The sequence below is a fragment of the Schistocerca serialis genome, chromosome 4, assembly GCF_023864345.2.
Source record: "Schistocerca serialis cubense isolate TAMUIC-IGC-003099 chromosome 4, iqSchSeri2.2, whole genome shotgun sequence".
Classification (NCBI taxonomy): Eukaryota; Metazoa; Arthropoda; class Insecta; order Orthoptera; family Acrididae; genus Schistocerca; species Schistocerca serialis.
Genome location: NC_064641.1, coordinates 89,014,363 through 89,032,412, shown reverse-complemented (window position 1 = coordinate 89,032,412; position 18,050 = coordinate 89,014,363). Strand labels below are relative to the sequence as shown.

General features: G+C 43.5%; 1 protein-coding gene across 1 annotated transcript in view; it reads right to left on the bottom strand.

The window, feature by feature from the left end:
- Nucleotides 1-3,270: 3,270 nt before the first annotated feature.
- Nucleotides 3,271-18,050, bottom strand: part of LOC126474266 (uncharacterized) — a 108,808-nt gene continuing 94,028 nt past the window's right edge. Inside the window, exons 6-7 of the mRNA XM_050101731.1 lie at nucleotides 5,510-5,647; nucleotides 3,271-3,561 (exon numbers count right to left, since the gene is read on the bottom strand). Of these exons, the coding sequence (XP_049957688.1) occupies nucleotides 3,271-3,561; nucleotides 5,510-5,647 (429 nt within the window). The remainder of the gene's footprint in view (nucleotides 3,562-5,509; nucleotides 5,648-18,050) is intronic.

Below are 18,050 nucleotides of genomic sequence, written 5' to 3'. Positions count from 1 at the left end.
CTCCGCAATAATCGACGGTCTCTACCAGTTAGTACATGAGGTTATCTGCTCGTAGTTTAATTGCTGTTATACCTATGCCTGTCCTATGGTCTAGGGATGCCGGCATGGTAGCTCAGCGTAATCGGTGGGAGGGTTATCTGCTCTCTGTAATAAAAAGAACTGAGTGAGCGGATCAACGATGAACTTCGACAGCTGTCATGGGACGTCCTTCACGAACAAATGCAAAGAGAAAAAAAGGAGTGAGGTTGCGCCTTTCATTAGTAATCAAGACGTCCTCGGTCCCGGGTTCGAATCCTGCCACTGCTTAAATTTTGACTAATAATCAGCATGTACGGCTGAAGACTTCCGGCATAATAAGTCACCCTCATTCTGTCAACGGACTTGTCAAAGAGAGCGGAGGAGCGGAAAGAGGTTCACGGCGCTCTCTTGTCCTAGGGGTGAGAAACAGCTCCTAAAGGCGGAAGTATCAGCAATGATCAACGGCATGACTAAGCAGAAGGTAGTGGAAACCGCTGCATTAAAGAGACGTAACGCGTATCCACAGGACATGTGGCCTGTAATTGAAGAAAAAGTGTCATGATGGTCTCTCCACTGGCAAACGATTCTGGAATAGTCTCCCATTCGGATCTCCGGGAGCGGAACGCCAAGGGGGAGTTGACCATGAGTAAAAGACTGAATAATCAACGAAAGTTTAACGTTCTACTAGTTGGGGCGTGGAATTTCAGAGGCTTGACCGTGGTAGCGAAACTAAAAAATCTGAAAAGGACAATGCAAAGGCTCAATCTAGATATAGGTGGGGCCAGTAAAGTGAGGTGGAAAGAAGACAAGGATTTCTTGTCAGATGAGTATACGGTAATATCAACAGTAGCAGAAAAATGATATAACAGGAGTAGGATTCGTTATGAATAGAAAGGCAGGGTAGAGAGTGGGTTAATGTGAACAGTTTGTAAGGGGTTCACCACCCTGCTGGAGCAAATTTAATCTCAATCTATTCCTCATTCGCTAGAACGACAATTCACAGTCGCTGCCTGAGACATAAAATATCTTTGCCCCTGTTAAAAGAGAGCTGCAATAGAGTCGCACGTGACAGCACACTATGCCGCAGTTGCAGTCGCTCGCTGCTACAGTGTAGTTGTACTCTGTCGCTCGTACAGCGGAGTTAATAGTTAGTAGTTGTTAAAGTCACAATGCAGAACAAATTCTAAAATTTTATTACAAGGAACTGAATAATAATTGTGATCAGCCGCAGAGCCAAATGATACCATGGAATGAGATGATGGTGAACAAATAAATAATTGTTAGTGTAATGAAAAATCAACAGTGTAATTAAGTCATCCATCTATTGTAAGGTAAATTTTATTATTTTTATTGGCATGCGCGTAGTTAAGTCACTTTTCTGAGATGTTAATATGTATTTGTTTCAATCTTTTCTTTTGTGATTTGTCAGCACCAGTTGACTCAGATTTGTAATATATTCAATTTTCCCGTGGAATGGATAGTACATCTTTATCTATAACGTAAAAAAAGTTTTTAGAATATAATTGTTTTTCCCCTTAAGTCATTGCCAGTCCCGATCCAGTCATTTATCTAAATCAAAATATTCCAGAATTTTTGTCAGATCATAGTCACGTGTTCCTTAGTAATCATACGAGCAACTGTGGAGCTGTGTCACTAACTAAAGTTAGTTTTTTTAATAATTCAGATCTCAGGCAAATGTCATCCAGTATTAGTTGATAGGCCAGCATTGCACTAAGCTGTCCCATTTACGAGCATATATCAAGACAGCGTTATCCGGCGACACCATGACGAGGTAAGAATTTTTCAGTTTATTTCTCTCGGACGGATTCAGATTGATTTCACAGAGCCGTGGCATAGCGCTGCTAACGTCAAAATTTATCAGTTTTTCATGAGTTAAGATTTACCGGTTTTCATAGGTCAGAATTAAATTATCCAAATTTAATTGTCTTTATTTTTCATTTTCTGTTTGAGAAGGTTACACATGATTATTTAACGTCTAATGAGTACAGAATATGAACTGACAGTAAATCGAGGAAAGACGAAAGTAATGAGAAGTACCAGGAATGAGAACAGCGAGAAACTTAACATCAGGACTGATGGTCACCAAGTTAGATGAAGTTAACGAATCCTGATACTTAGGCAGTAAAGTAACCGATGACGGACGGAGCAAGGACGACATCAAAAGGAGACTAGCAATTGAAAGAAGGGCATTCCTGGCCAAGAGAAGTCTACTATTATCAAACATAGACCTTAATTTTGAGGAGCAAATTTGTGAGGAAGTACGTCTGGAGCACAGCTTTGTACAGTAATGAAACATGGACTGTGGGAAAACCAGAAGAGAAGAGAATCGAAGCATTTGAGATGTGGTGCTACAGACGAATGTCGAAAATTAGGTTGTCGACGGGACGTTAAACACTAACCACCACCACCACCTCGAAAATTAGGTGGACTGGTAAGGTAATGAATGAGGAGGTTCTGCGTAGAAACGGAGATTAAAGGAATATGTGGACCTTAATTTTTTTGCTGGGGGTTCACAAATAACAATTGGCGATTTTTGTAATGTACTTATGTCTGAATTGGATGCAGTGTATTAATTACTACCAGTATAGGCTTTTTCTTTCTTTTGATAGCCTGTATGTTGTGTTCGACAGCGTTATGTTTTGATATGGTTTTGTGGATCAAAGTCACTGAAATATTTCGTGATGCCTCTAAAAATTATTAATAATGATATCCTTCTGAACTTTCTTCGGTAGTGAAAGAATTTTCCATAGTCTTAAATGAAACCATCTGGACATTCCGGTTTACCTTCTGTCGCCGCAGAATGTCTCTATTAGATTGTTATCATTTTTATTTCTCCTCTTTTAATAAGTATCATTCTGCATGTGTTTCTAGATATTACTGTCTTGTTAACATCTCCTTTTTGTAATTCCCACTGTTGTCGATCTTATCACCCTTTTTTTGATCAAATCTTGGGTAAAGAGGAATTGGAGACATTGGTTACGTGTAACAAGAGTAATTAAAATGTATGTGCTTTACAAAATGGTTCGTCATTTTATTCAGAATAGCATCAACACAGATACCAGAAACCTGAGTCAGTACTACTCCATTTCTATTGTTACGTTAATGGAATATATGCTTACATTCACACTGTTAACAAGAGCCAAACTTAAATAAACAATAAAAACTGTCTTCATAAGACCTTTGGGTTTTGATTGCTTCTCAAAACCAATGGAAAAGGATACCTGCGACAATCTAATTACGACCAGCTGACATGACGGGCAGAGGGATTTGACCAAAGTTGGTCACATCTTTTAATGTGCTTGAAGATGCAATTTTAACAGGGACACCAGCAAAGCTAAAAGTGTCTGGATACAAGCTGAGTGCTGCTGCGGGGCCTTGCGCTGGAAGCCGAACTGGAACGCCCCCGAAGGTGATGGCTTCTGGAGACCAAGTCGCTGGTACAGCAGTTGGTCCACCCTCGATGACACCTGGCGTCTCTGTGACGGCGGCTGCTGTCATCCCTGGCTTCCCGAAGGTTATTACCTGCACAGAGATTTCCATTCATACAAATGCATGTTGCCATTCCACTAAATAGAAATAAATTTGGAAAGGCGAAAAAATTAGCTAACCAATTGAGTAACAAAAATTGTTAGAACGCTTGACCTAGCTTTCTATCATTATAAAATTATCTTATTCAGAAGGATATTGTGGCGCTTGTTATATAACTTTATCATTATTGAAACCAAGGTCAAGAGTTCCAATAAAGCCATGTTTCGCAACTGGTTGGCTGATTTTTGTCACCCTTTCTAAGAATATCACTTTGCAGTTGCTGTTTACAGCCATATTCAAGGTTTAAAATAGAAATAAGATTGAAATGATTGTGCACTGGAGTATTTCATACACCACACAGCTGAAAATAGTTAGAGCCGATTTGTTCCCCACCAAACATCAATCTCCCTTTAGAAAAAACTCAGTGGTTTGTGACTCAAAACCAATACGCTCTTGGATATCACACATGACAAAACTACTAACGAGGAAACTTATGTGACGGAAATAATATGCTCCACCGGAATGTGAACCATCTACTCTTTGAGGGAAAAAAGACAAAGGTTTAACGTGTGAACAGCGAAGGGATCATTAAACTAAAGAACAATCTCCGACTGGGGAAGAAAGAGAATGGAACAAATCAGTGCTCTTTGAGATAAGGCATCGTTGCTTTCGTTCTATGTGATATGCGGACATCAATTAAAACTTTATTTTGCATGATGTTACAGGAATTTGATCCACCCTCATCCCCAATACGAATTTAGTGCCTTACCTTACCACAACATCTGACTTGGTATTTACACTATGAGTAAGCATCATCCAATGAAGCCAGCCATCCGATGACTACTGTTGTTTAGGAAAAGTAGTATAATTTTTGGCCCGCTAATGGGCAGTTTCGAAACTTTTGTCCGAAGGCAACGAAAGAAGATACTCAGCACACACCCCCCCCCCCCCACACACACATATATATATATATATATGTGTGTGTGTGTGTGTGTGTGTGTGTGTGGCTTTTCAGGTATAACATTTCGTTGAGATTTCTTTTGGTATGTAAATTAGACATTCAAATTAACGCGATACAACATATGACTTAACAACCTGCACATACCCTCTTTCCTCTTATAATCATAATAATTTATAACATTTTTTGATTACATGTGACGCCAGATAACTTGTGTTTGGCACTGATTAATTCTGGGCAGTATTGTCAGTTATAAGGACAGAAGGTAAGAGTCTGTCAAGAAAAGATTAAAAGTAATGTTTAAAGAACGCAACCCAGATCTTCACAAATTTAGTTATACATATAGCTGTTTAGTAGAACCAATGAACGCTATATCTATGTTTTAATGATACAAATATATAAATCTGTAACGAAAAAAGCCTCAAGCGATCTAACAAGAGAGAGGAAAAAGTTTACTCATGTAAAACAATTTACTGCCAATCTTCGAAAGGAAGAAATAGTACAAAAATATATCAGTGAAAAATTCCATACCTTATACACTTCATCAAGCGGCAACTGTTGTGGAACACCTGCATAGCTGGTAGGCCAGTTTTGGAGGACTGCTGCTTGATCAGTGTTGAGGCTATTGAAGAAGGACTCAGGCCGAAGAACAGAGGCAAAGGGAGTGCCAGTCATAGAACTGACAGGAAAGTTTACTCTGGAAGTCTGAATGGGGAGACAGTAACGAACAACTGCATCGGTTTCTCTGGGAAGGGGAAATGCGGGTAGGGGAGTGAAGGGCGGGTACATTCTAACGGTGCTGCCAGGAAAGTTGTAGGATAGCTTACTGCAGAGGGAGACGATGTCGGCACTGGTCCAAGGAAGTGAGGTAAGTGGGTTATTTCCAGGTACAGTAACTTGGATGGATTTGTCAGAGGGTTTAGTGCCAGTCATTTCAGACGATCGTGGATTGACTGGTTCAGAGTGTTGGGGTTTAACTGGTACGGCAGGTTTACTTTCTCCACTGTCGGCTGCCTTATCCTCGAGGCTGACAGCGCGGGATGTTTCGGCCGATGTTTCACACTCAACTTCAGCGTCGACAGGAATGGCGACGGCTAGGGCGAGCACTGCACTCAGGATCACCTGTGACAGAACGAGTCGATAAATTTCGTTACATAAGTTACTATATACAATTTTGTTTTCAAAGTGAAATCTTCACACATCGTATTTCGTGAAAAGGATAGTAGCTGTTACTGTAAGTGGAATTCCTGTAAGTGGAAATACAAAAGTAATATACATAACTTGATGATTGCTAAGGAACAGAGACATGGATGGACAGGATTAATCAAGGCAGTGATGGAGGAGATGAAAACCACAGTACATACGTAAGAGAGGTGAAGTGGTAAATATACAACGAGAAATGGTACAGATTTCACCACATGGGAAAGCAGGATAGCAGTCATAAATAATGTTCGTGTTTGACACAGATTAGACACCCAACACAAAGGCCAATATCAGACTCTCAGTAAGGAATATGTTCCCCCCGGACACTAATGTACATTTTATACCTGTTATCCATGTTGGCTACCAAACTGTTAATGAGTCCAGAATGAGATTTTCACTCTGCAGCGGAGAATGCGCTGATATGAAACTTCCTGGCGGATTAAAACTGTGTGCCTGACCGCGACTCGAACTCGGTTCAAATGGTTCAAATGGCTCTGAGCACTATGGGACTTAACTTCTGAGGTCATCAGTCCCGTAGAACTTAGAACTACTTAAACCTAACTAACCTAAGGACATCACACACATCCATGCCCGAGGCAGGATTCGAACCTGCCGGCTCGAACTCGGGACCTCTGCCTTTCGCGGGCAAGTGCTCTACCAACTGAGCGACCCAAGCACAACTCACGCCCCGTCCTCACATTTTCACTTCTGCCAGTACCTCGTCTCCTACCTTCCAAACTTTACACAAGCTCTCCTGCGAACCTTGCAGATCTAGCACTCCTGAAAGAAAGAATATTGCGGAGACATGACTTAGTCACAGCCTATGGGATGGTTCCAGAATGAGATTTTCCCTCTGCAGCAGAGTTTGGAAGATAGTAGACGAGGTACTGGCAGAAGTGAAACTGTGAGGACGGGGCGTGAGTCGTGCTTGGGTAGCTCAGATGGTAGAGCGCTTGTCCGCGAAAGGCAAAGGTCCCGTGTTGATGAGTCGTTTTGGAAGGCAGTTTTCCTTTCTTGCACGGTTTAGGGAAGGGTATTAATGGGAAAAGACGCCTGCAGAAAGCATCCTAGACATGCTTGACATGGTTCCGATCCGGGGAGTACGCAGGGCGTTCCAACTTTCAATACCTTCACTTTCCGGTGTGTCCGACAACTCGGCCCTCTTGTGTGGTCGAGCATTGTCGTCCTTAGACAGACTGTCGGGATTTACCGCAGTTGTAAACTGGCGGCAATGGTCCAGAATAACCTCCCTACAATAGCACTCTGCTGTAAAGGAACCTCTCACAAAAATATGCAACAGTGTTCGGGCATTAGGCATAATGCTTGACCAGATCATGACCCTTAGGCCGTACCGAAGACGTTCATGTGCATTCTGTGGTGTGTAACGTGCTGCTCTTTCTCTCCACATCAACTGGTGGCGAAAATTACTTTCCACAGTCAAACGGGGTTTGTCGGTGAACATCGCTCTGGATCACTGTTGCTGATCCCAACCAATATGCTCCCTATACCAGTGAACCTTTTTCTCGACGATGACGATGTTGAAATGGGATGCATTTAACAGGTTTTCGAGTGAATAGGTTATGGCAGACAAGTGCGCCGGTAGCGGTTGCAAGGTCTGTGCAATCTGCCTCAGTGGTCTGTTGCTTTTCGCCACCAGGGCTACGTATCGATCACCTCGTGGTGCGGTGGTCCGTCTACGAGCACCGCCTTTTTTTCTCTTAGCATTCCCAATTTCGGCTGCCTCTTTCGATAGCAACATGTAATTGTCGTATGACAAGAGCCTCCCGTCGGGTAGACCGTTCGCCGGGTCAAGTCTTTCGATCTGACGCAACTTCGGCGAGGTGCGCGTCGATGGGGATGAAATGATGGTGATTAGGACAACACAACACCCAGTCCCTAAGCGGAGAATATCTCCGATCTAGCCGGGAATCGAACCCGGGCCCTTAGGATGGACATTCTGTCGCGCTGACCACTCAGCTACCAGGGGCGAACTTTTTTGATAGTGAGATGCCACTTTAGGATATACTCATCACTGTGGCTGACAATCCCGACACTATGATCAGCTTCGAGCCGTCCAACATCTCGTCCAAGACCGTAAGCTCTCAAATAATGTCTTGCAGACATGTTACCGCACCACACGAAATGTGACAGTAATCAGTTCAACAAGAACCGTTGTCAAACAATGTACTTCATGAACTGTAGAATGAATAAAGGACCTTCGTGCACAGGCTTTGCTTCAGTTAACATGTCCCGCCCTCTACATGGTCGAGCGTTCCGTAGGAATCAGATGTTGTTCGTAAGCAGTTGTGATGTAGTGTGTATACCTCATGGCATGCTTCATGCTTCTCGTTTAATTAACTTCAGTGCCTGACCTGACTTTGATTGATTCTACGTAGGTAATATTAATAATTAAGTGCGTAAAACATCTACTCCAATTTTCCGATATGTACACGTACAAATAATTATTATACGCAAGAGTTTTATCAATAATGAACGTAAACTCATGTAACTGATAATTTCATGGAAGGTTTCAGGACTAAATGTATATACTTTAAGGACTATGAGGACATGAAACTATCACATAACCAAACTGTGTATTTTATTTCCTTTTGTATATTTTATTTCCTTCTATTCCCGAAGGGCACGTTACAGAAATTCACTGCATTGTTAGTGCTTTCTGTTTTGTGTATACGTTATTTTGTCAGTTTGTCTATTATAGACCGTATTATACTGAGGACATAATAGTCATGGGGTAGCGATATGCACATACACTGAGGGCGGTAGTACTGTGCATACAAGGTATGAAAGGGCCGTGAAGTAGCGGAGCTATCATTTGTACTCAGATGACCCGTGTGAAAAAGTTGCCTACGTGGTTACGACCGCGCAACTGAAATTAACAGACTTTGAACGTGTAATGGTAGTCGAAGCTAGGCTAATAGGACTTTCCATTTCGGAAATCGTTAGCGTAATCAATATTCCGAGAGCCAAAGAGAAAAGAGTGTGCCGAGAATACCACATTTTAAGCATTACCTCTCGCCACGGACAACTCAATCTCCGATGGCCATCACCTGAACGAGAGCAGCGGCGTTAGCGTAGAGTCGTCAGCGCTAACAGATAAGCAACGCTGCGTAAAATAATCGCAGAAATCAGCGTGGGCAAACGACTCACGAGGACAGTGTGGGGAAATTTGTGGTTAATGGCGTATGGCATCAGACGACCGACGCGAGTGCTTTTGCTAACAGCACGGCATCTGTAGCACCTCTCCTGGGTTTGTCGCCATACCAGTTGAACGCTCGACACCTGGAAAACAGTTGTCTCGTCAGATAGGTCCCGATTTCAGTCGGTAAGAGCTGTTGGTTGGGTTCGAGTATGTTGAGACCTCCAGGTTGTAAACCGTTCACTGACTGTAAACGGTATTGTTCGCCTACTTGGAGAGCATTTGAAGCCATTTGTGGACTTCATTTTCCCAAACAACGAAGGAATTTTTATGAGTGACAATGCGCCATACCACTGAGCCACAACTGTTCGCGATTGGTTTGCAAGACATTCTGGACAATTCGATCCAATGATTTGGCCACCCAGACCACCCAACATGAATCCCATCGAACATTTACGGGACATAATGGAGAGGTCCGTTCGTGCACAAAATCCTGCACCGGCAAGAGTTTCGCAACTACCGGCGCCTATAGAGGCAACAGGGCTCACTACTTCTGTAGGGGACTTCCAGTGACTTGTGTAGTCCATGCCACTCGAGCTACTGCATGCACTACGTCGGGCAAAAGAAAGTCAAACACGATATTCGGAGGTATTCCACGACTTTTGACACCTCAGTGTACGTGTATTTTACTAATTCCAATCCCAAAGAAAGCAGGTGTTGACAGATGTGAAAATTACCGAACTATCAGTTTAATAAGTCACAGCTGCAAAATACTAACACGAATTCTTTACAGACGAATGGAAACACTGGTAGAAGCCGACCTCGGGGAAGATCAGTTTGTATTCCGTAGAAATGTTGGAGCACGTGAGGTAGTACTGACCTTACGACTTATCTTAGAAGAAAGATTAAGGAAAGGCAAACCTACGTTTCTAGCATTTGTAGGCTTAGAGAAAGCTTTTGACAATATTGACTGGAATACTCTCTTTCGCATTCTAAAGGTGGCAGGTGTAAAATACAGGGGGCGAAAGGCCATTTACAATTTGTACAGAAACCAGGTGGCAGTTATAAGAGTCGAGGGACATGAAAGGAAAGGGAAGGGAGTGAGTCAGGGTTGTAGCCTCTCCCCAATGTTATTCAATCTGTATATTGAGCAAGCAGTGAAGGAAACAAAAGAAAATTTTGGTGTAGGTATTAAAATCCATGGAGAAGAAATAAAAACTTTGAGGTTTACCGATGATATTGTAATTCTGTCAGAGACAGCAAAGGGCTTGGAAGAGCAGTTGAACGGAATGGACAGTGTACTGAAAGGAGGGTATAAGATGAACATCAACAAAAGCAAAACGAGGATAATGGAATGTAGTCGAATTAAGTCGGGTGATGCTGAGGGAATTAGATCAGGAAATGACAAACTTAAAGTAGTAAAGGAGTTTTGCTATTTGGGGAGCAAAGTAACTGATGATGGTCGAAGTAGAGAGGATATAAAATGTAGACTAGCAATGGCAAGGAAAGCGTTTCTGAAGAAGAAAAATTTGTTAACATCGAGTATAGATTTAAGTGTCAGGAAGTCGTTTCTGAAAGTATTTGTATGGAGTGTAGCCATGTATGGAAGTGAAACATGGACGATAAATAGTTTGGACAAGAAGAGAATAGAAGCTTTCGAAATGTGGTGCTACAGAAGAATGCTGAACATTAGATGGGTAGATCACATGACTAATGAGGAGGTATTGAATAGAATTGGAGAGAAGAGGAATTTGTGGCACAACTTGACAAGAAGAAGGGACCGGTTGGTAGGACTTGTTCTGAGGCATCAGGGGATCACAAATTTAGCATTGGAGGGCAATGTGGAGGGTAAAAATCGTAGAGGGAGACCAAGAGATGAATACACTAAGCAGATTCAGAAGGATGTAGGTTGCAGTAAGCACTGGGAGATGAAGAAGCCTGCACAGGGTAGAGTAGCATGGAGAGCTGCATCAAACCAGTCTCAGAACTGAAGACCACAACAACAACAACATACTGGCGTTTTGAAATGACTGTATAGAAAGCTCCAGCAAAAAAGTAATTTTAGGTGCATTATAGTTGCAAATTAATGTAGTATTTAGAAGTACATATGAAGGCTTGACGCATAACAACACAACAACAGTAATGTTTGTAAGCAACCTAACGGAAAGCTATGTAACTGCAACTTATGATTCAAAGAGAGAAAGTTTCAATTTAATATGGTTATGAGATCTGAACACATCTAAATATGCTGTAAGGCTGAGTACGGTCGTTTAAGTATTCTGTAGAGACTGGTTAAATACATCGTAGGTAGGAAACATAAATTGGTGAATACGCCAGGACCATGATGTCTGTGTTTGTTAGGCGCTGCAAGTCGTAGGGAATCAACCTAAAACCTGAGCTGCAACATATTCTCCTGTTCTATGAGGTACTCACCAGAATCTTCATGTTTGCTAGCGGCAAATAGCGGCACTATACTGTGCCACCTTCCGTGAGGGCTTAAGTAGGCGCAGGCAGGAACAAACCACGGTCCGGTGTGTTATCTCTCACGTTCTCCTACCCTGTTATGAGATATACTGACAAGTTTACGTCTGATACGCAGTCTGAAATGAACGATAACGAACATTATTCCTCTCCCGTATCATACACCTAAGACTGTGCACGTATCACTGATAAGTGTCTCCCTCCATTCCGTTACATGTCGAGTTATGTAGTTATTCATTTCCAGCTTGATTTCTCTCCTTCACCCTCACGGACACACGATGGAGGCAGTATGTCTGAGTTTGCAAACCATTGTTGTAATACACAGACCACGTCCCTAATCTCACTCCACAAGTTTCACTTACTCTCATCTCCACTCTGAATCTGTGATCTCATTCCGTGAACTGTATATGGCATGAAAACTTCAAGACATTCGATTAAATCTCGCTAATCGGTCCTGTGCCAGTGCTTCCGTATTGTGATTACATGGAGAATAATTTTTTCTCAGCTTTAGCGGTATAATTCAAACAAAGAAAGAAGAGGAAATGCCGCGTTAGGAAAAGAACTTCGTCTTTTAATGTTCTTTCCCATCGTTGTTTTCACTGATTCCATAGCACCTCCACCTCTTCTGCTTCGAGCTAGGCATTTAATTTTTCAGCTCTAACATATCGCAATACGATTTTACGTATCCTATCTTTACATCATTACTGTCCCTATTATAGGTTAAATCTTCAGCTGCTTCTTGGTGTGCAAACATTGATAATTCATTAATACTTAACAAATGTCAAAGTAAACGGACACTCAGAATTATCAACTAATACAGCAACTACCCTTCACCAGGAAAATGTATTAGTTTGAAAACTAACTATGAATTTTTTTGACAGATGTAACTTTACCTTGTAAAATTCCAGAACACTGAGAGAGGGCTGAATGGCTTTCAGGTCTAAAGCCATAAAATTTGAAGTAAACAAGAAGTCATCTTCGGAGATGCAGTGAAGAAATGTTCTCGATATTAAGTCAATATAGCAACTATCGTAACTTGTGGCGTTCACAACGAAATTCTGATTTTCATATGTGTATGTTAACCTGTAGAAAACTGAAAACGGGTATGCAAAGGCTCAATCTAGATTGAGTATGCGTTAGTGAAGTGAAATAGATTACAGGTGAAGCAATAATTAGGTGTTCGTCATACATAGATAACACTTTTTGATTTACCTAGCTCAAGATTTGTTTGTACTCTTGTCTGACTTCCTGCTTCATGTTGTGTATCATACTATACAGGATTTTATCGTCTGCTGGTAGCAACGTTCTCAGTTTCATTGATAGTTTTACAGCCATACTTGTAGCTTCAATAATTTAGTAGTCCTCAACTGTCCCCAGGAGCCGCTGAGGAAAATTTTGTTGAAGTTGTTTTCGGCGACTCGATCTCAGTAGTAGGACAGAAGCGTATTTAGTCGATACAGGCTGTAGCGGAGCAATTCGTGGATTGCTCATAAGTTTCGCCAGCAACATTTATATATATATTTTTTGTACGTCAAGACTTTTTGGTTAATCAGAGACACCTGTTGCGTAATGTCCTACATTGCTTCTCTAAGACACTTGTAATCCGCCATTCCTCTCACATTTCGTTTGGGTCCTGATGGTATGAGCAAGTCATACTGAGATAGTTTGTTGTATTTCATTGTTACGCCGAAAACTCTGTAGCTTCAGTTAGAACATGACAGTACTTTAATTCGGGCTTGAAATCCTTTTTTCTCCGATTCTGAAGCTTTAAAACTATAATGTTTTATATTTTTCTTTCTACGGTAGTTTAACAGTATTAGCAACGCTGTGAGTGTAAGAGAATTAAAAGCTTTTAGTTCAGATACATGGATAAATGCTGATGCTGGAATTTTAAATATGACTCCACATTACGATACACAGCCGAACTATTGTAAGTACCACCTACACAGTTTTTATCATTCGAAAAACAGGTGGAAATCAATCTTGAGGGAAATGCAGTCGGATGAATTTTTACTGGCATATGTTTATTAATTTCGATGTAGGTAAAAGACAAGTGTACAAGTACGTCAGGCAGTTGTACTTAGGAACCGTGCATGGATACTTTGTATTTTTCTTGATGGTCATTTTGTACACGCAAAACTCAATAACCGTTTCCATGATGACGTATAAGAAGAGTCAAAGTTTTGTATAATCTGACCTCTCCAAACAATCGGGATTTATTTCCTAGTGTACCATGGAAGACTGAAGTTGTATTTTTAAACTGTTTTTCATCGTGTTCTTTCCCATTGCGTGGATGATTTTGACTTTCCATACAGATGCAAGATGAAAGTTATCAGGTGTGGACATACAGATTAAATTATCTCCTAAAGTTACCTTCATAATTTTGTGGTTATCTTCAAGAAATGTCTCCAGTTCTGGTATCATTTCCCGCATCACAAACGCGGAGAACGTCACAAGAGAGTGCAAAACAAAATGGTGTAACCAATTGATAAGGTGGAACACCGTGAAATAATTCGTTTTCCGCAACTGAAGTGTAGCAGCTCTACAAAAAATAATGTTGATATGGCAGAATTACACTCCTGGAAATTGAAATAAGAACACCGTGAATTCATTGTCCCAGGAAGGGGAAACTTTATTGACACATTCCTGGGGTCAGATACATCACATGATCACACTGACAGAACCACAGGCACATAGACTCAGGCAACAGAGCATGCACAATGTCGGCACTAGTACAGTGTATATCCACCTTTCGCAGCAATGCAGGCTGCTATTCTCCCATGGAGACGATCGTAGAGATGCTGGATGTAGTCCTGTGAAACGGCTTGCCGTGCCATTTCCACCTGGCGCCTCAGTTGGACCAGCGTTCGTGCTGGACGTCCAGACCGCGTGAGACGACGCTTCATCCAGTCCCAAACATGCTCAATGGGGGACAGATCCGGAGATCTTGCTGGCCAGGGTAGTTGACTTACACCTTCTAGAGCACGTTGGGTGGCACGGGATACATGCGGACGTGCATTGTCCTGTTGGAACAGCAAGTTCCCTTGCCGGTCTAGGAATGGTAGAACGATGGGTTCGATGACGGTTTGGATGTACCGTGCACTATTCAGTGTCCCCTCGACGATCACCAGTGGTGTACGGCCAGTGTAGGAGATCGCTCCCCACACCATGATGCCGGGTGTTGGCCCTGTGTGCCTCGGTCGTATGCAGTCCTGATTGTGGCGCTCACCTGCACGGCGCCAAACACGCATACGACCATCATTGGCACCAAGGCAGAAGCGACTCTCATCGCTGAAGACGACACGTCTCCATTCGTCCCTCCATTCACGCCTGTCGCGACACCACTGGAGGCGGGCTGCACGATGTTGGGGCGTGAGCGGAAGACGGCCTAACGGTGTGCGGGACCGTAGCCCAGCTTCATGGAGACGGTTGCGAATGGTCCTCGCCGATACCCCAGGAGCAACAGTGTCCCTAATTTGCTGGGAAGTGGCGGTGCGGTCCCCTACGGCACTGCGTAGGATCCTACGGTCTTGGCGTGCATCCGTGCGTCGCTGCGGTCCGGTCCCAGGTCGACGGGCACGTGCACCTTCCGCCGACCACTGGCGACAACATCGATGTACTGTGGAGACCTCACGCCCTACGTGTTGGGCAAATCGGCGGTACGTCCACCCGGCCTCCGCATGCCCACTGTACGCCCTCGCTCAAAGTCCGTCAACTGCACATACAGTTCACGTCCACGCTGTCGCGGCATGCTACCAGTGTTAAAGACTGCGATGGAGCTCCGTATGCCACGGCAAACTGGCTGACACTGACGGCGGCGGTGCACAAATTCTGCGCAGCTAGCGCCATTCGACGGCCAACACCGCGGTTCCTGGTGTGTCCGCTGCGCCGTGCGTGTGATCATTGCTTGTACAGCCCTCTCGCAGTGTCCGGAGCAAGTATGGTGGGTCTGACACACCGGTGTCTATGTGTTCTTTTTTCCATTTCCAGGAGTGTATACGGCACAACGTACCATCATGTGACATTGTGGCTAACCGGTGCTGCCTCCTCCAGAGCGGTCAAACAAATCTAAATGTCGACGAACGAAGTGGCGGACCATCTTCAGTGCAGAACCTGGCGACCTTGGTGCTCTAAAACCGACCTGTCGTTATCAAGACGATAGTGCAAAAACATGAAAAACAGTCATCGACCATTTTTAACATCTTGTATGATATTTTGAATATGGAAAACGTTATCGCCTGATGAGGTACACGTCAGCCGCATCCTTTCAGAAACAATGCCAAACCGAGACAACACATGAAGTATTGCAGCTACGTCAGGCGAAACAAGCTAACTTCCTTAGCCTCTCAATCACCCTGGGTGAGTGCTGAATGTATCACTACGATCTCAAAACAATGGCGCCATCCAAGGAGTGGAAACAGGTGTATTCACCACCGCCGAAACAGACGAAGACCTAACGTAATCGAAAAATGAAGATATGATGCCTTTGGAGACCGTCATGATAGTAGATTGATACATTATCTGACAGTTCTTGGCCTGTATCCTACGTAACTTTACAAACTCGAATACAAATGAGTGATTGTTGTGCCTGCAGCAGTGTGAGCACTTAGGAGAACACTCTATGGGATTTTGCGCTGTTCGAACATGGAGCGGATAGTGGGCCTGAGGCATTAAAGACGCTGAATCGCAAAGTAGCTCTGAGAAACGAATAGATGTGATGCATGTTGAACGATACTGGAGCGGTAATATCCACGATGGCCGAGGAACCTCGCAAGACGTTCAACTATTAGATAGCATGTTACCATCCCAACAAGTGAAGATCCCTTACGCATAGAGGGTAAGCGAGCACTGAACGAAAGAACGTCACGACTGTTCATTGTTTTACTGAAAGTGATTATGGAAATGTGGATTGGAAGAAGTTACAGTGAATCGTGAAGTCAGTTGTCACAGTGGAAACGCTACTGACGTGTTGCCCTATGACCAGTGAATTCAGCATATTGTAGCAGCACCACCGTTTAGGATGGGGAAAGTTAGTTTTGTCCGATATTCGGAGCACGAGTTACAGCCAGGTGCGGGCTGGATTGCAGTAAGTTACGCATACCAGCAGTTGCGAAGGCAAATAGAGGCCCCGGGGGGCGTAGAACTGCTGGAGGGGGCACACAGCAGTTTTCCTGGCGCAAGTCACAGGCAGATGAGGGCCACTGGCAAACCTAAGTGTTATGCATACGTGATGTGAAGCGACACACTTGAGAAAACAGGGGCACACAGCCGAGTATAAATAGGTATCGTTTTCTAACGAGATTCATTGAAGTGTGACAGCTCTCCTCGATAGTGGGGCGTGTCACACCACATGCTACACGCAGAGCAGATGGGGTGCCAGCATTCCAGTCCACAGTGGGTCACTGGTTCGACCGTCTGAGGCTGATGCGGGTACCACAGCTAGCCAGGGCGGGCCACTCTTCGGCTCGCTGCCACAGACAGTCGTCTCAGTTCCCAACACACGCCGGAGACTTCCGAGGCGAGGGCCGCAGATTCGGACGCTGTATTGCGGGCGGACTTTGCCACTGCGTTCTCAGCTACGATAGCGAGGAAGAATCAGCAGTGGCGCTGGCCTACAGCTCCCGGGGGAGCAGTGCGGAGTCAACATGGATGGTGGCCACTGAGTTGGTTGCTGGTACAGCCATCCTGACATCATTGGAACTCAGTGGGCCGGCCAGGGCCGCCATGACACAGCGTTGCGTTGCACAGGCCGCTGGGGTGCTTCCTCAGCATTGTGGGGCCCAGTGACACATACCAAGGTGAACCGAGCACTGTAGTGGAAGCAAATAAATCATTTGGAAAGTTCTCGCTAAGTTTCAGTATGCCACATTTGGCATATGATAGCACTGCAATGCAGATGTTTTGACAGCAGCAGTTCGTGAATAGTTCCAGTTGCAGAAACAACCTTCTGTAGTTGAGATGTATTAAGTCTACAAGAACGATGGTCCCAATGTATAAACAAAAAGAGAAAAGTACCGATTTCAGCTTTGAAGAACTAATCTCAGGAATGTTATTAGTAGACGAGTAGTTTGTTAAGGGATTGACAGGAAGTTTCGTAGTAGTCGAAGTAGTACTTTTCCATATGTTTTTGTTGAGGTATTCTTTTTTCTTTGTAGTATTAGTATGAGTAGTGTTATAATCTTTTTCTTCGTAGTATTTCTAAAACCAAGTAATAATAATTATCATACACGCTTTATATTACCTACAAAAATATTTATGTGCTAGATAACAGCCTTAATTCTGAAGAATGAGGTAAATGCTTTTGAACACCATTCGAATCATTCCAGGTACTTCTATTAATGTACTGTCGAAGGTGCATTGCGCTGTGTTGCCAACTGAGAAAAAGATTCGGGCCAACTGTGATAGTAGTCGATGCTCCATCAAAAAACTGCAGGCGTTGCTAGCCGGCAGTGTGGTTGCAGTACTCCTAGTTACTGTTCTGCAGCCGCTAGCTGGCTGCTCTTCTGATGCGGCAGCCACAACACTGTACCCGGCAGACCACTGGAGCCAACAGCTGAGCAACTTCCTTACAGCATCGATATCAATACCGATACACCGCTGATGCCTTAAATTTATTATCATGGACCATTTCTTGAAATATCTAGAACAACATCTTAAGTGAAAGGCAAGACTTGTTGTCATTCT